The following is a 25,331-nucleotide window of genomic DNA, read 5'->3' as shown; positions in this document are numbered from 1 at the left end:
TGTGTAGTGCCAATGGCAAAATTTGGGGCTGGTGGTGTTATGATGTGGCTGTGTTTTTCATGAAGGGGGCTTGTACTTCTTGTTGTTTTGCATGTCGCTGTCACAGCACAGGCCTACACTGATGTTTTAAGCACCTTCTTGCTTCCCACTGTTGAAGAGCAATTCGGGGATTGCGACTGCATCTTTCAACATGATTGAGCACCTGTTCATAATGCACAGCCTGTGGCGGAGTGGTTATACAACAATAACATCCCTGAATCGCATAGGACAACTTTTGGATGTTTTGGATGCCATCTTCATGCCAGGTCTCACCGACCAACATCGATACCTCTCCTCATTGTACCACTCCATGAAGAATGGGCTGCCATTCCCCAAGAACCCCTCCAGCACCTGACTGAACATGTGCCTGCGAGAGTGGAAGCTGTCATCAAGGCTAAGGGTGGGTCAGCACCATACTGAATTCCAGCATTACCAATGGAGGGCACCATGAACTTGTAAGTCACTTTCAGCCAGGTGTCCAGATAGTTTTGATCACATAGTGTATGACAACAAATAGCGGAAGGCTTCAATGCTACCGAGGGATGAGAGAGTAGAAGTAAATCGTTTATTTAGGCATGATTGTGGACCATCTCTTTCCTTTTCATAACCAAGAAGACCAGATAAATTGACTGTAATAAAAAACTTCACACTCTGTAAATTACATCTCTCAACTGCCACTGGAAGAACATATAGACTGTCAGATGAAGTGCTGCAAAAAGCCTCAGATTATATTGCAAAAGAATGTGTTGCTACAGCAATTATGTTAGTGTTGCTTGGGAGAACCAGGTTAAATCATTTAAAAGAAAATCACAACGCATAATTTTAGACTCTACAAGATTGTTAGTGGATCACAATGACATCTTTCTTGCTGAAGATGAGTAAAAAATTTCTCTTTGCGAGACAGTCAAATAACATATTATGAAATAATAACAGCTACATCATTGTTAGACTATGAACAAGGTGTTTTGCTTACCCGTAAAATAAAATTTATTTTAATATGTTCCCATTGGAACATCATGAAACATGGCACACGTATTAACAAATAGTGTACAAGTAACATACTTGTTTCTTCAAAACCAAAAAATATTGTGATTTTGAACTTTTCAAAATTAAAAAGTAATCTCATCTGGGAAAATGCAGCAGCTTTATGAACATTTTCAATTACCACCTACTTTTAAAGCTCATAAGAAACTGAATAAAACAGTACAAATTTTAGGTCCATAAGTCATAGAGTTTTTGAGACATAGTGATTTTTAAGGTAAAAAATGTAACAAAAATCACAGAATTTTGGAAGTTTTAAAAATAATAACTCAAAAATGAAAGGCCCAAAAAACATTTAATTGAGGATTTTTCATGCAAACAGCTATTATTACAAGTGTATAAAAATTATCAAAATCTGAGGTCTTAATAACCACACCATTTGTTGATATCACATGGACTGACCCTTGAGTATACTGGTCATATATACTGGTGGCATATGCATCAAAATGTACTGAAATATATTAAACACTTCAGCCTCCAGGAAGTGATGTAAGAATACATTAAATGGAAGGCTTTTGAAATTAGAAAAAAACGCTCTAACATAACAATGAAAATAACCAGTTATTGATAATATAATGTAAATGGACAGATAAAACATCTACTCAACAAGCAGCAGCAGGGGAACACACAAAAAAGGATTTAATGTTTACAAGCTTTAGGAGCCAGTAGCTCCTTCTTCTGGCAGAAGACAGTAGGTCTCCCCTGACTTGGGGTTCTGGGTGACTTCTGAGCTGTACCCCTTCCACTAAACCTCTTCAGCTCTTTTCCTTCATCCCTATTCCTTGCCCTTCAACTCTTCTGCCAGAAGGAGCCAATGGCTCCAAACCTTGTAAACGTTAAATCCTTTTGTGTGTGTGTTCCCCTGCCGTCACTTGATAAGTAGATTTTTTTATCTGTGCATTTACTTTATACTAAAAAAATGCTCTGATATTTGGTGATACTTGCAACGTGCAGAGAATATGAGCCATCAACAGACTGGATTCTATGTTATCGAAGTATGGTAAAAGACCACACACGAAATTTTTAGATGAGCACTGGATGTACAGGTGTCATTTTCCCAGTCCAGCTATAAGCATGTGGCACTTGAGCTGCCCCAGCCCCCTCCTCCTGTATGTTAAATGTTCCCGTAACTAACAGGGACATTGTCAGCTAACTTCATCTACACCAATATTTCCACAGTTGAACACCCTGTTATTTTTGAGGCACAAATGTATGCCTTCAAAATGGACTGTTCACCTATCGAAATATTGGTGATTGTTGAGGATGGTACCCAGCTGCATTTCTGTAAGTTATTTCAACTACAACCTACTCAGTTCAAATGATTTTACAGTTTTTTGTAATGAGATGAATAAGTCATACTTCATCAGTTACTCGGAATAGCAGTATGAGCACTGACTGCCATAAAGAGTGTAGACAGCAAGATGCTTTGTTTAGTGAATCCAGCAGGCTGAAACTGTGTCTACCAAATGACTGTTTAACTGTTATGACAAATCTGAAGAAGTTACCTGAATTATAATTACACTACATTGGAAACAGCAATATTTTGGAAATGCTGAGACCCAGTTTCGAGATTTTTGCAGCCCTGAACAAACACCAGAATATGGTATTTCATACCTCATCCACTTTTGCAATGCCAAACAGAATGATAACTCATTGAGCTAGAAGTTTGTTACATATTAGCAACACTCTCTCCTGGCCTGGGCCCCCACATGGCAGTAGGCCACGCTAACCACTCAGCTATGGAGGCACGCCGATGATGACATGAAACTTGTAGTAACACTGTTCACGTTTTACGTCGCACTTCACTTAGTGTAGACCGGGACTGTGTCCTAGGCATGCCCGATGTTAACTGACTGGGCACAGCCCGTGCTGCCTGAGTTGTTGTTGTTGTTGTTGTTGTTTCGCCGGCAGAGGTCGCGTCCGAATTCTCGCGTGCCCTCTGGTGGACGGGACTACTTGCAGCAACTACCGTCCGTGACGCACCGTGCCGATGTGCGCCTCCCGCGATCTTTCTGGTGGCTACTGCACTCCTCCTCCTTCAGGGGGTGAAGCCACTGTGATCCACTGCCTTGGAAGGTGGAGTGTCGGGCAGGAGCAATGACCTCCACATGCATTGGAAGGCTGGAGTCGAGGGGATCTGCCAACCCTCAAGCCAGAACCTTCGAATACGGCTGGAAGTGACCCACACGAAGAGGCCCCCATCGTCCCACCACCGAAGCCCGGGACAGAACGGGCGACAAGCTGTCTAACTCCGGATTCTGTTCCACCTCGGGAGGGGCAAGACCCAGTGGCGCGGGCGATGGGGAAGGGACGACCACAGGTGAACCAGCCTCCTGAGAAACCAGGCCTGCGAGGGGGGCCGGCTCTCGCTGGGGCATCTCTAAAGATGGAGCTACTGGAGGCTGCCAAGGCTGAGAACCATCGCAGTGTGGCGGAGTCACAGTGGGGAGAGGCGGTAACGTCCCCTGAGAAACCAACACGGGTGAAGGCAATGGGGAAGCCGGTGTCCAAGAAGTCGGAGGGTGGGTGCCCAAACGTGGACGTAGCTGATTTTGGTGACAACGTACCACCTGGTCCCCCGCTTGCAAGGTATAGAGCCGGCGGCCATTTCGGCGCAGGACCACCGCCGGTATCCAACACGGCTTCCCCATTCGATTGTGGATGAAAGGGGGGAGAGCAAATGTGCCGAATACCAAAGCGCCTACTAAAATCCTGGAAGGTCTGCGAAATAAACTGCGGTCCATTGTCCGAGACCAGGATGATTGGCAGAGCTTCCACAGAAAAGATTTTTGCTAGTGCCTGGATTGCAACTTCTGAAGTGGTTGAGGAGCAGCGAACCACATATGGGAATCAGGAACAAGCATCAATGACAATGAGCCAAAAGCCATTGAGAAACGGGTCCGCAAAATCGATGTGAACACGTTCCCATGCTTGGGTTACTGGCAGCCATGAAGAGAACGCTGCCCTGGGAGATGCCTGTTGGCTCGCACACTGGGAACAGGCGGCCACCAGGTGCTCAATTCCTCTGTCAATACCAGGCCACTACACATGTCTGCAAGCCAAGGTTTTAGTATGGGAAACACCCCAGTGCCCCTCATGTAATAACGTGAGGACCTCCCTTCGTAAACTTGCAGGAACAACCACACGAGGAGCTGTATCATCGGCAGCCAGAAGGAGAACTCCTTCCAAGACCGAGAGGCGGTCTCGTAGAATAAAATAATTATAAAGAGGGTCCGAGGTCCAGCCTGGAGGGCGGGAGGACCACCCCTGCTGAATGAGGCGAACTACTTGCCGGAGAACCGGGTCAGCTGCCGTTTTCCTGGTGACTCGAGAACTAGTGATCGGGAAGCCATCAACCACTTGGTGGGACGCCACATCCAAATGAAAACAATCTCCTCTCGATCGAACTTAGGATCCAGGCCCACCGGAATACGGGAAAGAGCGTCGGCGTTGGCATGGCAAAAATGAATGTCATAATAGTACTTAGAGAGGAACAAGGCCCAGCGCTGTAGTCTGTGGGCCGCCCTATCCGGAATCTGAGAGGCGGGGCCAAATAACGATATTAACAGCTTATGGTCAGTGATTAACTGAAACTTCGCGCCATACAAGAAAGGGTGAAACTTGGTAACAGCGTAGACAATGGCCAAAGCCTCTTTTTCCACCTGGGAGTAATGGGCCTGCGCGGGACTAAGAGTTTTAGACGCAAATGCCAGCGATTGCTCGGAACCATCTGCATTGCGATGGGCCAGGACTGCCCCCATCCCATACTGCGAAGCATCTGTAGCCAGGACCAACAGCTTATGGGGGTCAAAAGTAGCCAAACAAGACGCTGACGTGAGGAGGCCCTTCAATGAGGTGAACGCTTGCTCGCATGCAGGCGACCAATCAAAAGGAACACCCTTGCGCAGAAGGCAGTACAGGGGGCGGGCTATGGTGGAAGCCCTGGGAATGAACTGGTGGTAATAGGCTATCTTGCCTAAAAAAGCTTGTAACTCTTTCAGCGAAGAGTGTCGAGGAAGGTCGACGATACCTTGGACCAAACTTCCTAGTGGCTGGACACCGTGCCGAGAGATGGTGTAGCCCACATACTCAATGGACGGTTGGAAGAAGTTTGACTTACACAGGTTGCAACACAAGCCCACAGACCTGATTTTGAGAAAGAGGGTGCGAAGGTTGTGCAAGTGTTCCTTCGTGCTGTGGCCTGTGACAATTGTGTCATCCAGGTAATTAATACAATGAGGGATTGTCGACGTGACGTGCTCAAGATAATGCTGGAATATCGCCGGGGCACTGGATATTCCGAATGCCAACCGCTGGTATTGGTAAAGGCCAAACGGGGTGTTGACGACCGCCGGCCATTTGGAGGCCTCATGAAGTGGTATCTGATGATAAGCTTCTGAAAGATCGATTTTCGAAAAATATTGGCCTCCCGCCACGGCGGAGAACAATTCATCAGCACGAGGCAAAGGATAGGTGTCCACCACCAATTGGTGGCCTTGAAATCGCCACAAAGACGTAATTTTCCCGAGGGCTTCCTGACAATAACGAGGGGCGAAGCCCACTCACTAGAAGTGAGGGCGGAGAGCCAAGGGGATCTGCCCCGCGCCTAGAAAACGCGGGCGAGCCGACGACTTCAACTTTAAGTGAGCTTCAAAGTCTGAAACACGCCCCACGCCGTCCTCAAAGATATCTGGAAAGTCTGAGATCAAAGATTCCAATGATTGATAGGGAACATTTTGGAGACCAACTGTATGGTGTCAGCGATAGAAAAACCGAACGCTTGAAAGGCATCCAGGCCAAAAAGGTTAGCGGAGCTCGCATCACTGACAATAATAAAAGCAATAGACCGAGTGACTGATTTGTAAGTCACGTCGGTAGTGAATTGACCCAGTAGGGGAATGAACTATTTACCATAACCGCGTAGACGCCAGTAAACTGGCGCCAACGGGGGCGATCCAAGGTCGGAATAAGTTTGTGCATTCAACAACGAAACTGCCGCGCTCGTATCTACTTGCAGTTGTAACCGGCGCGACCGAACAGACACCTCGATAAAGAGTTTGCGTGCCGATGCGTCGGGAGCGTGGCCCAATGAAACTTCCTGAATGTCAACATCCATGACCTCTGTACCTGCTTCCTTCGATTCTTTTGAGGCTGAGCGGCAAACTTTAGCAATGTGACCTTTTTTATTACATTTGCGACAAACGGCCCAACGCTGGGGACACTCTGACCGATCATGATGTATATAGCACGACGCACAGGACGGCAACAGGGGCCGGCGGCCGGAATTCTGTTTACGCGCCGTACGGGAGCGGCCGTAACGGCCGGATTGTACCGCTCGCACGTCGTCCACCCCGGACACAGTGGACGCGGACGCGCCGCCCTGAACCGCCGCAACGTCGCACCACGCTTCCAGCTGTTGACCGGCGGCGTGAGAGACTTCATACGATTGAGCAATGGACAGGACTTCCTCAAGGGAAGGGTCTTCTAACTGCAGGGTCCGTTGCCGGACCTCCCGATCAGGGACCGAACGAACAATGACGTCGCATACCATAACGTGGGCATACGACTCTCGCGTCTGCTCCGTGACAAAATGACACTTGCGACTAAGACCGTGCAGGGTAGCGGCCCACGCCCAGTAAGACAGATGGGGCTGTTTCTTGCACTGATAGAACTCGACCCTAGCCGCCACAACATGCGTGCGGCGGCGATAATATGAAGACAGCAATGAACACAATGCGTCAAAAGACAAGGACGAGGGTTCCTGCAACGGCGCTAGCTGCCGCAAAACTTGATACAGCGAGGGAGATATCCAAGACAAGAAGAGAGCACGACATATCTCCGCATCGGCAGCATGAAACGCCTGGAAATGCTGCCGAGGGCGATGTTCGTATGTGTCCCAATCCTCCGCCGTCTCGTCATACGGGGGAAAGGGAGGAGGCAACGGCGCTGGAGCAGACTGCGTGGAGAGCAACGCTGGAAGCACTTGTTTCATGGTGGCCATGAGCTCCATCTGCTGCTCAACCAAAACCCGCACTAAATCCTCCATGCCGTGGATAAGCAGCGAAACCGGAACAACGACGCAACATGCGTAAGAACAACCCTACTCGTCGCCAATTGTGTAGTAACACTGTTCATGTTTTACGTCGCACTTCATTTAGCGTAGACCGGGACTGTGTCCTAGGCATGCCCGATGTTAACTGACTGGGCACGGCCCGTGCAGCCTGAGTTGTTGTTGTTGTTGTTCCGCCGGCAGAGGTCGCGTCCGAGTTCTCGCGTGCCCTCTGGTGGGACGGGACTCTACTTGCGGCGACTACCGTCCGTGACGCGCCGTGCCGATGTGCGCTTCCCGCGATCTTTCTGGTGGCTACTGCAAAACTCTCACTGTTTCTCTGAAACTTCATCACTGCAGTGCCGACAAGTGGCTGGCATGTATAAACATACTGTGAAACATTTGTGTATTGTGTATATGGAATGCAGAAGCACATTCAAAATGCAGATATGGTTTATTTAGGGGTTTAGAGTGGCACTATAAATTGTAGGAGCTTCAGTTGGATTTGGTATTTGCAAAGGACTGTTATTATTATTAAGGACAAAAAATACAATTACCTGATGATACAACAATGATAGCCTGAAGTGAAGAGGAATAGCTTTTGTGCTAAATGTAATGGGACATGTGTTAGCTATAATTTCAGGTAGACACACAAATAAGTAGAAAGTGACACTAATGGACATGATTGAGGACCAAATGTCACAGTTGGGGAAGAGGACCTTGAAGATAAGTATACAGCTTTTTATAGGATCTGGGAAGTGGGAAAGATAAACATGATAGGTACACACAAGGCGTAGAAGTAAGGACAATGCCAAAACAACATTTATATGTAGCACCTAATCTCCAGGAATGTAAAAACTGTGCCTAGTTTCGAATGTATTAAAATGTGTCTGAAATCCACAAAAAACTGAAGTGAACTACAATTGGCACAAGCCTCAGAAAGTATATGCCAAGTATGTGGATATAATTGAAATGAGTTCCTTTGAACTTAAACACATCACGTAAGAATTCATTTCCCATCTCGAAGTATTTTCAGTTATATGATTATGTCCCTCCTACTTTGAATCATATATACACTGAAACCTTGCTTAACGAGCACCTCCCGTAATGCACAATTCGCATAATGAGCAAAACGAATCATTAAAAAATGACTTGCTTAGTAAGCGATGTTTCACATAATGAGTGACAATGATTCGGTGTGATGTCACCAGCCGATCACGTGCAGCAAGGAAAATATACTGCAGTCTTGGTTTAGTGCTCTTTCTGCTACCATCTAAGTGCAACTTCTGATTACACATTTTTCTTAACTTGTGTTCACACAGTGCTTTTTAGTGTACAAATTTTAATAAACTTCATAGGCATATCTCCGAAGATAAAGTCACAAGAAGAGGACCACAAGTGGAAGAAAATGTTCTTAGAAATGAAACGTAAAATCACTGAAAAATGCGAACATGGTGTGAGCACTGCCAATTTAGCATGCACATACGATCAGTCCACATCAACTAGTTGCATTATTCTCAAGAACAAGGACAAGATTAAAGAGACAGACGCTTCAAAGAGAGTGACAAGAGTATCTAAACAACAGTTCCATATTCTGGATGATGTCGAAAGGTTGCTCCTTATATGGAAAAATGAAAAGCAATTGGAAGGTGACAGTATTAATGAGAATATCATTAGTGGGTAAGTGATAATGATTTTTGATGACCTCATTAAGAAATACCAGAATCATCAGCAGTGAAGAAGTGTTTAAGCGAAACCATGAGTGGTTCAAGGAGTTTAAGAGAAGAACCAGCATCCAGAGTGTCGTGAGGAACAGTGAAGTAGGCAGCTCTAACACAAAGGCAGCAGAGAACTTTAACAGCAACTTCAAGATGCTCATAGATTCTGAGGGTTATCTGCCGCAACATATTTTTAATTGTGAGGAGATTTGTCTATTCTGAGAAAAGATGCTGAAGCATACCTTTATATCAGCAGAGAAGAATGCATTGCCCAGTCACAAGCCAATGAAAGACCATCTCACACTGCTATTCTGTGGCAATGCCAGCAGCAAATTGAAAATTAAACTGCTTGTTTACCATTCAGGAACTCCACAAGCCTTCAAGAAGTGTAAAGCCCAGAAGAGCAGGTTAAATGTGATGTGAAGGTCCAACAACATGGCTTGGGTGACACATGATCTTTTTGCGATTGGATCAACGAAGTGTTTGGTCCTTCAATAAAAAAATATTTGCTTGGGATGAATCTGCCACTCCATGTCTTCCTTGTTATGAACAATGTTCCTGCCCATTCTCCAGGCCTACAACACCACCTCCATGAAGAACTTCAATTCATCAAGATCCAATTTCTGCCACCCCAACACCACTCCATTACTTCATCCTATGAACCAGTAGATTATTTCTAATTTTAAGAAGCACTCTTCAAGCATTGCTTTGAGTTGACTGAAGTTACCAATCTCACTCTCAGGGTTTTGGAAATATCATTTCAACATCGAAACATGTGTCAAGACGATCAAGAAGGCATGGGAAGGGGTCACCAAGAGAACTCTCACTTCTGCTTGGAAGAATCTTTGGTCGGAATGTGTTGCCGAATGTGACTAAGGCATTTGAGTCAGTACCTGTGGAGCCTGTATTGAACAAGATTGTATTTTTGCCAAGGACATGGACTAGAAGTGGATAACAATGATACTGATGAACTTGTGGAAGATCTACTGAAGAAATGACCCCTAAAGAGCTTATGGAGTTGCAGTATGTTTAACAGCAGGAAGTTGTGGTGAGGAGTTCTTCAGAGGAGGAGGAGAAGGCGGTAATAACAAAGCAGCAACCTTCTGGCAAAGTAAGAGAAAAGCTGAAAGTATGGGAAACAGTTGCATCATACATGAAAACCACCACCCCAATAAAGCAGTGACTACGCGCACTACAATTTTACTATACAATAATGATGTATTCCATTTTCACCAAGTGTTGAAACGTCAGCAATAACAAATGACTGTAGATAGCTTCCTAGTGAAAAAGAATTAGTTCTGTACCATGAATAATAAAGTATGTAATACTGTATGTATAATTTTCTTTGAGTAAGTGGCATGAATAAGATAAAACTTTTAATATTTTTTTCTGCATGGAACGCATTACTGATTTTACATTAGTTTATATGGGATAAATAGTTTTGCTTAACGTGCGTTTCGCACTATGAATAAGATTCTGGAATGAGTTATGCTTACTATGCAAGGTCCCACTGTATTAAAATTCACTGAGATTTTATTATTAAATACCAATATTAACAAGATATTACTTTGACTGCATTTTCCTACGAAAATTGGAAAGATAATTACCAAATTTAGTGATTGGGAAATATGGAAGTAACAGCTTCAAAAATAGCAAGTTCTCAGTTTACATCATACCACTCATCTGATACTATATGCTAACCGCTTGGAATGCTAGCATCACTTCAGCTGTCAAAGGGTTGCACTTTTTTCCCATACAGTTTTGCAACTGTTTGTTGTAGACTGTGGTTTCCACCACACATTTTGCCTGTGGATTCTACACTGCCACCTTTCTGTTCAACAAGCTGATCATTATCCATCTAATGTTGCACAGAGTATAATATTACATTACTGTAATTGAAGAAATTGTAGCAATCAGGAACACTTAGCAAAGCAATTAAGGGAATGCATTATAAATACCTTGATATGCGGCGAACAGTGTACAGGTGGCCATCTTGAGGTCGTTTGCAACCTAATAGCGTGGTCTCATCCTGGACACTTGGTTGACAGCAGTCGCAGCATGCGCAGCAACATCGCCACATACCAGAGTCTGCTCTGTTGACAGTATGAAACCTATGAACACAGACATTATGGAAAAAAAGTTATCAGAAATCTCTTTAAGGTTACAGAAAACTTAACTTGGAGTTAAGAAGAAAAAGAAAGAAAGTCCTGAACCAAGTTAAAAAGAGAATGTCCGATTACCTTACAGGCTTCTTTTGGATCTTAACTTGATCAATTTGTGCAAAACACCAGGTTTGACATAAGTGATGGTCTAATATTTCCTTTTACTTTCTATGTAAGAATAAAACATTCTGATTGCAAATCCCTGAACATATTTTTATTTGTTACAACAACAATGATGAAAATAAACATTTAAATTTGGTTTAGAGGCATTTATAAACAAAAGTGGAGAAAAATAGAAATTATTTATATTTATATAGATGATAATTAACATTGTGTTCTGGACTGAGACTCGAACTTTGCCTTTCGTGCATAAGTGCTATACCAAATGAGTTAACCAAGCGCGCCCCACAGCTGTACATCTGCTAACACCTTGTCTCCTACCTTCCAAACTTCATATCCGCCCACACTCCAAACTTCATATCCGCCCACACTCCACTGCAGAGTGAAAATTTCATTCTGGATAATTAACAATTACGGTGCATAACAAGATGAAAAGTTTTTAAAAGATATCTGTAAATGGGCATATCACAGAACTAGATGTATGCATTAGCTGAGGATTATTGTACTACATAAAAACAAAGTGATAAATAATCTTTCACTCTTCACAAGGAACTCAGCAATTATGAAGTAATCACTTAACAATGTGTGCTATAGAATAAAACCACAAACTTACCAGCTATTTGATGAGAAAAAATATGTGTAAGACTGACCGACACACATCTGGAGTAACATTTTCTATCTCCAAATTTTAGATGCAGAATTTTTCTTAATATTGAGAAAATTTAAGGGTAAGTAAAGTATACAAAAAAGAAAGAAGTCACACAGAACCATAGATCAAGACAGATACTCATTGAGTCTCTGTATGTCCATCTTTTCAGAGGTGGCTGTGAGACCTCAGCTGTTCATACTGAACATCAGATCAAACACCTTTCAGCCATCTAATTTACAAACAGTTATTTTATTGGGCTATCAGTTTCAACAATATATTATGCCACCTTCAGGCCCCTGCTTGATATAGTAATCACTTCAAACATCATACGACATGATGTCTGAAGTGATCATTGTATCCAGCAGGACCCTGAAGATGATGAAATATTTCAGTGAAACTGGTAGCCCAATAAAATTTGAAATTAGACAGCTGAAAGGTGCTTGATTTTTCATCAGATATATTGATTGGGCACGTCTGAAATTGATAGATGAGGCTTTAACAGTTGAAATTAGAATGACTTGTAGAAAACTGATGGCTCATAGAAAAGTAGGCAGAAATGCATCAAAAATTATTTTCGCAGAAAAGGTACAAACAGGAAATACAACAAGGACAAGCTAAGATGATAAAACACGAAGAACCTAACAATATTTCGAAGAAGTACAGTTCTCAAGGGATTGCCTTGCAAACAGAAAACCTGGAAATCACCAAATAAACTCCACACAGAGTTCCAAATAGAGCATTTAATGACATCCATGAAAAATCAGAAGAAAAGTAGTAATATCATCTAATTTTCATTGTTCTGCTTTGCATCAAGAAACATTAACGAATTGTTCAACAGTATGTCAGTAATTTCGAAGGTATGTGAAGCAGTTATGTTTAACATTGCTAGTTTCTCGCTGGTCCATTTCCACAATTGTTCTTACACGTACCATCCGAAAGAGTAGCGAAGAAAAGAGATCATGTAGCACCGATCCCAACTAAGGCTAGGCAGTAGCGTAATCCAATTTTGTATATTCATTCCACGATGAGAATGGTATCAATGGCTACAGTACCGTAACGAGGTGATCTTGAGCCCCTGACAGAACTGAGAACTGCCGAAAGCTAGCTGCTCCCCCCCCCCCCCCAAAAAAAAAGCCACCCCTTCTCCTCCACAACGTTTGGACGCGCGCACACGAACGATCATAAAACAAAAAACTAAGTTTAAACAATTTTTCCTACGTTCATACACGCGCATAAGAGCTACATGTTCATAAGACTGACCAGTGAGGTTTGGTACAAGTACTACATAGGTTAAACGCTTAGCACAGTGATTAACAAAGAAACTTCAGTTTCGATGATTCAGCGTGTGCCAGAGTTTCATTCACATCTGGATAACAAAAATACGTATCGTTGCCACAAATCGCAAAATTGCGGTGAAATAGTCATCATCCGCTCACCAACTTTCCAGATCCTACAACACTGTAGTGAATTAGCAGTTAGAGCTCTATTTTCGAATCTTTGTAGGCGGCAGCTGTTGGAACCGAGCGCACAGTTGCCACGCAAACCACACATCGATGGACTTCTGTTCGTTGGTAGTCATTTCTTTGTGATGCTAGTTGGACTACAATTAACACTGTAGTAAAGTAATAAATACTGGAAGATAGTAGACTGGTAGTTGTATGCAAAGAGTGAAGGAGACATTGGCAGTTTTAGAGAAAGGGAGGGTCACTGTGGCAATGAAACATAACTGACAGTGAGAGGAAAAGAGTGAAAGAGACAGTGCCAATGGGACAGGAATAAAGAGAAAGAGAAAGTGGAAGTGGGAGAGCTAGTGATAATGAGAGACAGTCTACGACAATGACAACGAAGCTGGACAGGGACGAAGGATTTCAATGATGGATAAATAGATGTGAGCCAGTTACCATTAGGGGAGATTGTGGAAATGCATGTTGAAAACAGCGCGAATATGTTCGCGTGTCAAAAATTTTTGAGAAAATTTTTAAAGGTGGTAAGGAAGATAGAATGAGGAAGCTGTTACCAAGCTATTCAATCAGAATCCTTTAAGAAGGAGCATATTTGACTTTTTCTGTGCTTCGATAGGAATATTTTTCCACCAGTCTACCTTCTTAATTAGATTAATGAGTTTAGAAAGTGGGCCGCACGTGGTAGCCGCGTGGTCCAAGGCAACCAGCCACGGTTCGCGCGGCTCCCCTCATCTGAGGTTCGAGTCCTCTCTCTGACATGTGTGTGTGTGTTGTCCTTGGCGTAAGTTAGGTTAGATAAAGTAGTGTGTAGGTCTAGGGACCGATGACCTCAGCAGTTTGGTCCCATGGAAGCTTACCACAAATTAAAATTAAACAATTAGAAAGCGGCTTTATAAGAATGAGCATCTGGTAAGTTGATGAAGACTAAGATTGTTATACGTGAAACGTTGGTGTGTTGTGTACTGAACAAGTATATGAGTTTGTGAGGCTAAGTGAAAGCCCTTAAGTACCTTCAAATGACTTTCGATGATTTCAGGGCTAAATGGTTCGCCCTAAGGTTGCCTAATATTGTTTGTTCCGCGTGTGTACTTGGGTAAAGTATGGGTCTACTGCGTAACTCTTATTCTGCAACGACAGCAGGTTTCTCGCGTGTCTGTGCCAACACAGACAACACTTGTGATTCAGACGCAATTAGATGCAAAATCATTGTTCTACTGGTAAACTCCCAGCCTTCACGGAACAGATACAACACGGAGAGAGTAGTGCCAGATTCACTGCGAGCTGTGTTAATTTGCTGGCGAGGAATAATCTCATATTTTGATTAAAACATAAATAAATGTTGAAATGATTCGATTCTAAGTTACGGCTGAGAACGGAGATTTGATGATCGAGTTGTTGCAGGTTGGAAGTTACCATGAAGGCCTCTTTTAAACGGAATTGTTTTGATCGTCCCAGCTTTGTACCAATTGTGATAGTTTCTGCGGACGTGGAGCACAGATAAATTTATATTTTGAACTTGGATTTTATGTAATTTTTAGGTTACTGCTGAGCGCTATGTTGCCATTGTCGCTTCAGAAATTGTTCCCGTATTGTCATCCTAAAAATTACATTCATTTGCAATTTTCTATGCACACATGTAGGTCTTGTTTCGGAATATGCTCTTACGCTCTGCCAGTGTGTTTCAGTTACGACTAAGTGTCTGCGTTCAGGGTAATAAGTTCCGAGAACATCGTTGGTACATTATGTTTGTCAACGAAAGCGAAAGGTATGAGGGTAGAATGTTCATGTTGAACTGAACTGAAAAACTGGCGGATCCTTGAAGATAGATGCCAACTAATCAGCCACAGACTGCTTACATAATTTTAAGAACTAGTATCAGGTGAGGAATCTAGCAATGTATTAAAACCCTGTCCATATCGCTTAGACTAATTACAACGTTCAGAGGCAAATTCAACGCTTCATACGTCAATGTCTCCTTGAATTAAAATGGCAGCCCGTGCCCTCTATGTCGTATCATTATTACGGATTCATCTGTCTACATTACAGATAAAATCAATAACTGAAATATGTCAAAGCTCTCCTTTTGAGACGACTGTGTGATATGAAGGAAATGAATGTTGTTTCTTTATTTTTATCTGTATTAGTAGCATCGTATCTAAGACGTTTTAAAAGTCTTATAATTATATATTTCAAACACTCTTATTACAACTACTCGAACCATTATCGTCTTTCCACTGTTCTTGAAATTAGAGTTGTGGAATAGAAAATGGAACACCAACTCCACAATACAAAATATGAATAATAATGTAGAATAAATATAGACTCTAAATTGCATGCATTGTTGCAGTAAGGCACAAATAAATTCGATGCACTCTGATTTCATTACCGTACTTGCCATTTCCTGCATGCCGTGTCTCTTTTCTCGTTACCTGGACACTTCCCACAACAGCTGTCACTCTCGTAGAAGACACATGCTGACGTATGCTGTTTGACAAAGATTTTATTGCATTACGCGTCACAAGGGGTACTTTCTGTGATGATCACGTGGAAGTGAATAATATTGTTACGATGTACACGTTCATAGCAAATTCGTGCCGATACTGTTGAATGCGAAGGAACTGTAAGTTACAGTTTGTACAAAGAGAAGTATTAATGTACAAAAGGATGAATTTTTCTTCGTAAAAGACATTTTGAAATAGATATAATGTATACTAGAAAGAGAATGCTATAAGACAGTCCGTCTGCACATGCACACCACGCAATTTTCTTCCACCTTTGCTTCACTTTATTACTTCTTGTTCCTTTTGTTCTGGCTACAAATGTCAAACTGCTCTGCGTCGAACACCGGCTGTTCCACACGGCAGGGTGAAAGAGGCTAACGCCGTATGAACCATTTTCATTTAATTGTATCCATAACCTTGATAACAAATTGTACAAAAATATGATTTAAGTTTTCAGCGAACAAAATAAAGACTGTGGGCGGGGGAGGGAGGGGTCAGGTTTCTAAAATTGCCATTTTTATATAAATTTGGCAGGAAGTACACAAACTTAATGTATCCCGGATGATTAATAGGTTTTCATTCAATGTTTTTAAGGAATATCATATTGTTACGCAAGTGGTATGCATATTCCGTTGGTACACTGCTTTGCAAAACTTAGGGACGAAAGTAACTTTCGCAGTACGTGTCGCTGTCAAGTATTATAGTTCGATGAAAAGTGCGCCCTCAAACACTAATAATCATCATCCTCATCTTCGATGAAACTTGGGCCATACATACACTACTGGCCATTAACATTGCTACACCACGAAGACACGAAATTTAACCGACAGGAAGCAGATGCTGTGATGTGCAAATGATTAGCTTTTCAGAGCATTCACACAAGGTTGGTGCCAGTGGCGACACCTACAACGTGCTGACATGAAGAAAGTTTCCAACCAATTTCTCATACACGAGCAGCAGTTAACCGGCGTTGCCTGGTGAATCGTTGTTGTGATGTCTCGTGTAAGGAGGAGAAATGTGTACCATCACGTTTCCGACTTTGATGAAGGTCGGATTGTAGCCTATCGCGATTGCGGTTTGTTGTATCCCGACATTGCTGACGCGTCGGTCGAGATCCAATGACTGTTAGCAGAATTTGGAATCGGTGGGTTCAGGAGGGTAATACGAACGCTGTGCTGGATCCCAACGGCCTCGTATCACTAGCAGTCGAGATGACAGGCATCTTATCCCTGTGGCTGTAACGGATCGTGCAGCCACGTCTCGATCCCTGAGTCAACGGATGGGGACGTTTGCAAGACAACAACCATCTGCACGAACAGTTCGACGACGTTTGTAGCAGCAAGGACTATTAGCTCGGAGACCATGGCTGCGGTTACCCTTGACGCTGCATCAGAGACAGGAGCGCCTGCAATGGTGTACTCAAAAACGAACCTGGGTGCACGAATGGAAAAACGTCATTTTTTCGGATGAATCCAGGTTCTGTTAACAGCATCATGATGGTCACATCCGTGCTTGGCGACATCGCGGTGAACGCACATTGGAAGCGTGTCATCGTCATCGCCATACTGCCGTATCACACGGCGTGATGGTGTGGGGTCACCTCTTGTTCACACTGACGGCACTTTGAACAGTGGACGTTACATTTCAGATGTGTCACGACCCGTGGCTCTACCCCTCATTCGATCCCTGCGAAACCCTACATTTCAGCAGGATAATGCAAGACAGCATGTTGCAGGTCCTGTACGGGCCTTTCTGGATACAGAAAATGTTCGACTGCTGCCCTGGAAAGCACATTTTCCAGATCTCCCACCAACTGAAGACGTCTGGTCAATGGTGGCCGATCAACTGGCTCGTCACAATACGCCCGTCACTACTGTTGATGAACTGTGGTATCGTGTTGAAGCTGCATGGGCAGCTGTACCTGTACACGCCAACCAAGCTCTGTTTGACTCAATGCCCAGGCGTATCAAGGCCGTTATTACGGCCAGAGGTGGTTGTTCTGGGTACTGATTTCTCAGGATCTATGCACCCAATTTGCGTGAAAATGTAATCACATGTCAGTTCTAGTATAATACATTTGTCCAATGAATACCCGTTTATCATCTGCATTTCTTCTTGGTATAGCAATTTTAATGGCCAGTAGTGTAGAAAGAATTGCTACAGTATAGTACAGAGGGTAACAGGAAGAAATATGTAATGAGACGAACAGAAATGACCCTCTTATTCAAAGACATGGTGTGTGATCACCACGGACGGCAAAATCTGCTCAGCAACGTATTCTCATTCTGATAAGAAGATTGGTAAGGAGTTTTTGTGGTAAGGAGTTCCATTCTTCCACCAGTGTGGTTGACAACTGGTGGGTTGCCGTTAGTGCATGCTGATACGCTGCAATACGTCTTCCCAGCGCACCCCACACCTGCTCGACGGGATTTTAGTCAAGGGAACGGGCAGGCCAGCCCATACGCCGAATATCCTCTCGTTCCAAGAGCTCCTCCACACGCGCTATCCGGTTGCCCATTGTCACCGATAAAAAAGAAGTTAGGGCTGAATGCACCCTTGAAAAGACGCAAATAGGGAAGCAGTATAGAGTCACAATAATGTCGACCGGTGAGTCTTAACTATATTCAAAGATTTGGTGGTCATTGAGTACATGAATATCTTCATGAACCCAATACCGTAACTCTCATCATGAAGGAGATTAAGCCTGTCGGAGATCGTAGGCGGAGCAAGTAAAGGAGGTCCTCAGTCTGCTTCGACACTGATGTATTTTTAGTGTATATTTCGTAAGAAAATGACTAATATAGATGTAACGGCTGACAAAAAGCCAAGTACGAGGGTTGCCCAGAAAGTAATGCACCGCATTTTTTCTCAGTCGTAACCAGTGCTACGAATGCGAAACGTTACATACGTATTATTTGAAGTCTCCTGAGTGAACGCGCTGTTTCCGTCACTTCCGACTAATACTGTAGCTGCAGGACAGTTTCAAAATGGCGTCTACGGGTGGTGTACGTTACAAGTAACGTGCTGTCATTCAGTTTCTCACGGCAGAGAAAGAAACTGTGGGGAATATTCACAAATGCTTGTGCAAAGTCTATGGAGCATCTGCTGTCGACAGAAGTATAGTTAGTCACTGGGCACGGGGGGTGAGGTCGTCAGAAGCGGTTCGGCGGAGCTGGGCGATTTACAGCGGTCGGGGAGACCATCCACGGCTGTCACACCTGACATGTTGCAGCGACCTGATTTTGTCATTCGCCATTAGAGGATACCATTCATGGAAGACATTTTGTGGACGATGAAGAGGTGATTCACACAGTGAAGCACTGGCTCCACCACCAGGACAAGGATTGGTACTGACAGGTGTAACATCATAGATTAAGGGTCGACCTGCGACAGCGTACGGGCTGCTAAACACCGCCGCGAGCGCTAAGAGTGCATTGCGATCGCAGGCGCGCGTGTTGCGTACGGGCCGCGAGGTGCCGCCACGAGCGCAACCGTATATAAGTGCCGACGGAGTTCGGCCAGCTCTCATTTTGTTGGCATCTCATTTTTGCCTATTCTTTTATTTCCTTAGTTGCTTAGCTCTTCTTCGTTTATGGCTCATGTTATTGTGCTCTCTTTCAGCCATTCTGATTGTTTTGATTTACTCCCAATTGAGAAGTGCTCATTTTGGCGTTTCACTTTGGCATATTTCTCATTTTGCTAATAATATGCTCCTTAGCTTTTTACAGTTGAATTGATTAACATAGGCTTATGTACTGTTTGTTCATTTCAGCCTGTTCGTATTTTGATGTTGTTGTTGTTGTTGTTGTGGTCTTCAGTCCTGAGACTGGTTTGATGCAGCTCTCCATGTTACTCTATCCTGTGCAAGCTTCTTCATCTCCCAGTAACTACTGCAACCTACATCCTTCTGAATCTGTTTAGTGTATTCATCTCTTGGTCTCCCTCAACGATTTTTACCCTCCACGCTGCCCTCCAATGCTAAATTTGTGATCCCGTGATGCCTCAGAACATGTCCTACCAACCGCTCCCTTCTTCTAGTTAAGTTGTGCCATAAACTTCTCTTCTCCCCAATCCTCTTCAACACCTCCTCATTAGTTACGTGATCTACCCATCTAATCTTCAGCATTCTTCTGTTGCACCACATTTCGAAAGCTTCTATTCTCTTCTTATCCAAACTATTTATCGTCCATGTTTCACTTCCATACATGGCTACGCTCCATACAAATACTTTCAGAAACGACTTCCTGACACTTAAATCAATACTCGATGTTAACAAATTTCTCTTCTTCAGAAACGCTTTCCTTGCCATTGCCAGTCTACGTTTGATACCCTCTCTACTTCGACCATCATCAGTTATTTTGCTCCCCAAATAGCAAAACTCCTTTACTACTTTAAGTGTCTCATTTCCTAATCTAATTGCCCACATCTCGTGGTCGTGCGGTAGCGTCCTCGCTTCCCACGCCCGGGTTCCCGGGTTCGATTCCCGGCGGGGTCAGGGATTTTCTCTGCCTCGTGATGGCTGGGTGTTGTGTGATGTCCTTAGGTTACTTAGGTTTAAGTAGTTCTAAGTTCTAGGGGACTGATGACCATAGATGTTAAGTCCCATAGTGCTCAGAGCCATTTGAACCATTTTTTTTCCTAATCTAATTCCATCAGCATCACCCGACTTAATTCTACTACATTCCATTATCCTCGATTTGCTTTTGTTGATGTTCATCTTATACCCTCCTTTCATGACACTGTCCATTCCGTTCAACTGTTCTTCCAAGTCCTTTGCTGTCTCTGACAGAATTACAATGTCATCCGTGAACCTCAAAGTTTTTATTTCTTCTCCATGGATTTTAATACCTACTCCGAATTTTTCTTTTGTTTCCTTCACTGCTTGCTCAATATACAGATTGAATAACATCCGGGATAGGCTACAACCCTGTCTCACTCCCTTCACCAACCACTGCTTCCCTTTCGTGCCCCTCGACTCTTATAACGGCCGTCTTGTTTCTGTACTAATTGTAAATAGCCTTTCGCTCCCTGTATTTTACCCCTGCCACCTTCAGAATTTGAAAGAGAGTATTCCAGTCAACATTGTCAAAAGCTTTCTCTAAGTCTGCAAATGCTAGAAACGTAGGTTTGCCCTTCCTTAATCTAGCTTCTAAGATAAGTCGTAGGGTCAGTATTGCCTCACGTGTTCCAACATTTCTACGGAATCCAAACTGATCTTCCCCGAGGTCAGCTTCTACCAGTTTTTCCATTCTTCTGTAGAGTATTTTGCATCCGTGACTTATTAAACTGATTGTTCGGTAATTTTCACATCTGTCAGCACCTGCTTTCTTTGGGATCGGAATTATTATATTCTTCTTGAAGTCTCAGGGTATTTCGCCTGTCTCATACATCTTGCTCACCAGATGGTAGAGTTTTGTCAGGACTGGCTCTCCCAAGGCCGTCAGTAGTTCTAATGGAATGTTGTTTACTCCCGGGGCCTTGTTTCGGCTCAGGTCTTTCAGTGCTCTGTCAAACTCTACACGCAGTATCATATCTCCCATCTCATCTTCATCTACATCCTCTTCCATTTCCATAATATTGTCCTCAAGTACATTGCCCTTGTATAGGCCATCTATATACTCCCTCCACCTTTCTGCTTTCCCTTCTTTGCTTAGAACTGGGTTTCCATCTGAGCTCTTGATATTCATATTAGTGGTTCTCTGTTCTCCAAAGGTCTCTTTAATTTTCCTGTAGGCAGTATATATCTTACCCCTAGTGAGATAACCCTCTACATCCTTACATTTGTCCTCTAGCCATCCCTGCTTAGCCATTTTGGCTTCCTATCGATCTTGTTTTTGAGACGTTTGTATTCCTTGTTACCTGCTTCATTTACTGCATTTTTATATTTTCTCCTTTCATCAATTAAATTCAGTATTTCTTCTGTTACCCAAGGATTTCTATTAGCCCTCGTCTTTTTACCTACTAGGTCCTCTGCTGCCTTCACTACTTCATCTCTTAAAGCTACCCATTCTTCTTCTACTGTATTTCTTTCCCCCGTTCCTGTCAATTGTCCCCTTATGCTCTGCCTGAAACTCTGTACAACCTCTGGTTCTTTCAGTTTGTCCAGGTCCCATCTCCTTAAATTCCCACCTTTTTGCAGTTTCTTCAGTTTTAATCTACAGTTCATAACCAATAGATCGTGATCAGAGTCCACATCTGCCCCTGGAAATGTCTTACAATTTAAAACCTGGTTCCTAAATCTCTGTCTTACCATTATGTAATCTATCTGAAACCTGTCAGTATCTCCAGGCTTCTTCCATGTATACAACAATCTTTTATGATTCTTGAACCAAGTGTTAGCTATGATTAAGTTGTGCTCTGTGCAAAATTCTATCGGGCGGCTTCTTCTTTCATTTCTTCCCCCCAATCCATATTCACCTACTGCGTTTTCTCCTCTCCCTTTTCCTACTGTCGAATTCCAGTCACCCATGACTATTAAATTTTCGTCTTCCTTCACTATCTGAATAATTTCTTTTATCTCGTCATACATTTCTTCAATTACTTCATCTGCAGAGCTAGTTGTCATATAAACTTGTACTACTGTAGTAGGCGTGGGCTTCGTGTCTATCTTGGACACAATAATGCGTTCACTATGCTGTTTGTAGTAGCTTACCCGCACTCCTATTTTTTTATTCATTATTAAACCGAGTCCTACATTACCCCTATTTTATTTTGTATTTATAACCCTGTATTCACCTGACCAGAAGTCTTGTTCCTGCTGCCACCAAACTTCACTAATTCCCACTATATCTAACTTTAAATACTGTAATAATTATCAGAAGCATTTCTTCCCTTAAACTTGTGTAAAGTATTCTCGATGTAGAATTTGTCCTGTGACACTGGTGTAAGGTTTTGAATATAAATTATATACGAAACTGTGCTTTAAAAGTAATTTATTTTTTCAGTTTGTACTACATCAGACGATAATTTTGTGATATGAGGGAGGAATTTAAAGGGCGAACCCATGGAAATAGTCTTAAGTTATCCCCTTTAAAAATAAAAATTTGCGTGACACTGAAAGACGTGACACTGTAGGCACCGAAAATTTTTATACGTCACACAGGACATCCATTCCCTTGTTTCGCGCTGGAGGAAAGCCATAGAATGAGGTGGAGATTACGTGGAAATGTAGGATGTGTGGATAAAACACCATTATTTCGTGTGTGTAATTCTCATTATGCTCAGTAAGGAAGTGTTGAAGAAAAAAAATGTGATGCATTACTTTCTGGGCAACCTTCGTATTTATGTGTGTACGCTCTGGTATTTGTAATATGCATAATTAGAGATGTTGGTGAGAAACTTGGAATACAAAAGTGCAATTATCACAGCAACCATCAGGTAGAGTGCAAAGTAATAATGAAGAATTGAATAAGAAAACTACCTTTTATTTTATTTGGCTGAAAACAAAGCTTGTACGATACCAGTTAGTTTCGTAACAGTAATACGAAATAGTAGTTACTACTGGTATTACTACACTAACCAGACAAAAGTCATTGGGTACCTCGTAATATCGTATCGGACCTCCTGTTGCCCAGGTAGTGCAGCAACTCGACGTGGCATGGACTCAACAAGTCATTGGGAGTTCCTGACAGAAATGTTGAGCCATGCTGCCTCTACAACCGTCCATAATTGCGAAGGTATTGGCGGTACAGGACTTTGAACACGAACTGACCTTTCAGTCACGTCCCGTAAATGTTCAGTGGGATTCACGTCCGGAGATACTGGTGGTCGGATCATTCGCTCGAACTGTCCAGAACGTTCTTCAAACCAATCATAACAATTGCGACCCAGTGACATGACGCTTTGTCCTCTATAAAAATTCAATCGTTGTTTGGGAGCATGTAGTCCATGAATGACTCCTAATGGTCTCCAAGTAGCCGAGCATATCCGTTTCAAGTCACTTATCGGTTCAGTTGGACAGACGACCCAGTCCGTTCCACGTAAACACAGACCACACCATTATGGAGCCACCACTAGCTCGCACAATGCCTTGTCGACAACTTGGGTCCATGGCTTCGTGCGGTCTGCGCCACACTCGAGTTCTATCAACAGCTCTTACCAACTGTAATCGCGACTCATTTGACCAGGCCATGGGTTTCGGGTCGTCTGGGATCCAACCGATAAGGTCACGAGCCCAGGAGAGCCGCTGTGGGCGATGTGCTGCATGCTGCTAGCAAAGGTACTCGCATGTTGTCTGCTATCATACCCCGTTAACGTCAAATTTCGCCGCACTATCCTGACGGATACGTTCGTTGTGCGTCCTACATTCATTTCTGTGCTTGTTTCACGCAGTGTTGCATCTCTCTCAGCACTGACAACTTTACGCAAACGCCGCTGCTCTCTGTCGTTAAGTGCCGGCCGCGGTGGTCTAGCGGTTCAGGCGCTCAGTCCGGAACCGCACGACTGCTACGGTCGCAGGTTCGAATCCTGTCTCGGGCATGGATGTGTGTGATGTCCTTAGGTTAGTTAGGTTTAAGTAGTTCTAAGTTCTAGGGGACTGATGACCACAGATGTTAAGTCCCATAGTGCTCAGAGCCATTTGAACCATTTTGAACCTCTGTCGTTAAGTGAGGGCGTCAGCTACTGCGTTGTCTGTGGTGAAAGGTAATTCCTGGGATCTGGTATTCTTGGCACCCTCTTGACGTTGTGGATATCGGAATATTAAATTCGCTAACGATTTCCGAAATAGAATGTCTGTTAATTCCTGTCGTGCGACCGTAATGATGTCGGAAACCTTTTTACACGAATTACCTAATTATGTATGACAGCTCCGCCAAAGCTCTGCCCTTTTGTATCTTGTGTGCGCGATAAATACAAATGGCGTGTGACGAGGGCCTCCCGTCGGGTAGACCGCTCGCCTGGTGCAAGTCTTTCGATTTGACGCCACTTCGGCGACTTGCGCGTCGATGGGGATGAAATGATCGATGATAAGGACAACACAACACCCAGTCCCTGAGCGGAGAAAATCTGCGACCCAGCCGGGAATCGAACCTGGGCCCTTAGGATTGACAGTCTGTCGCGCTACCGGGGGCGGACACTATCGCCATTGTATATGTGCATGTTGCTTTGGTGCCTTTATTTTACCGAAATTCTCAGTGACGTCATTGACATCCATTTAACATGAAACTGTTCTTTCAGTTAATAAAATGGACAGATTGGCAAAGCGTTCTTGACTCATCGTAGAGCAAAGATAGTTTCTTATTAGTTTCAGTTAAGAGAAACATCTCTCGTATGATGCGATTGAGAAACAAATGGTCAGGTAGTATTGAATTTTAAGTGATGTACAGGGTAATGATTCACTGAAGTGCCATTTAATTATAAATTGAAGGATTTCTTGGGCTGTCCATCTAGCAGCAACGTCCGCACTCGTATCGGCTGCACTAGATCCCTACGATACCATTTTAGTCACTCACTTCCAGCATAATTGATGGCAATAGTCAACAACTTACTATGATTCAAAGAAATTACGAAACCATTAAAGTTGCACAATTTTATTCCTTGTAGCACCTGTTCCTTGTGAAACTAATCGTAAATTTCTACCAGATTCTCC

At 43.3% G+C, this 25,331-nt stretch overlaps 1 protein-coding gene across 3 annotated transcripts in view; it reads right to left on the bottom strand.

The window, feature by feature from the left end:
• LOC124595404 (synaptotagmin-15-like) overlaps positions 1–25,331 on the bottom strand; it is a 233,943-nt gene that overhangs the window by 63,361 nt on the left and 145,251 nt on the right. For 2 of the 3 annotated variants that reach the window (XM_047134133.1, XM_047134135.1), the window contains exon 2: positions 10,806–10,958. In XM_047134133.1, coding sequence (XP_046990089.1) covers positions 10,806–10,927 — 122 coding nt within the window. In that variant the 5' untranslated portion in view covers positions 10,928–10,958. The remainder of the gene's footprint in view (positions 1–10,805; positions 10,959–25,331) is intronic. The other variant, XM_047134134.1, reaches the window with a different exon arrangement.

Source organism: Schistocerca americana, chromosome 2 (assembly GCF_021461395.2).
Source record: "Schistocerca americana isolate TAMUIC-IGC-003095 chromosome 2, iqSchAmer2.1, whole genome shotgun sequence".
NCBI lineage: Eukaryota > Metazoa > Arthropoda > Insecta > Orthoptera > Acrididae > Schistocerca > Schistocerca americana.
The sequence above is the reverse complement of the archived record's forward strand: the minus strand, read 5'-3'. Positions and strand labels throughout refer to the sequence as shown.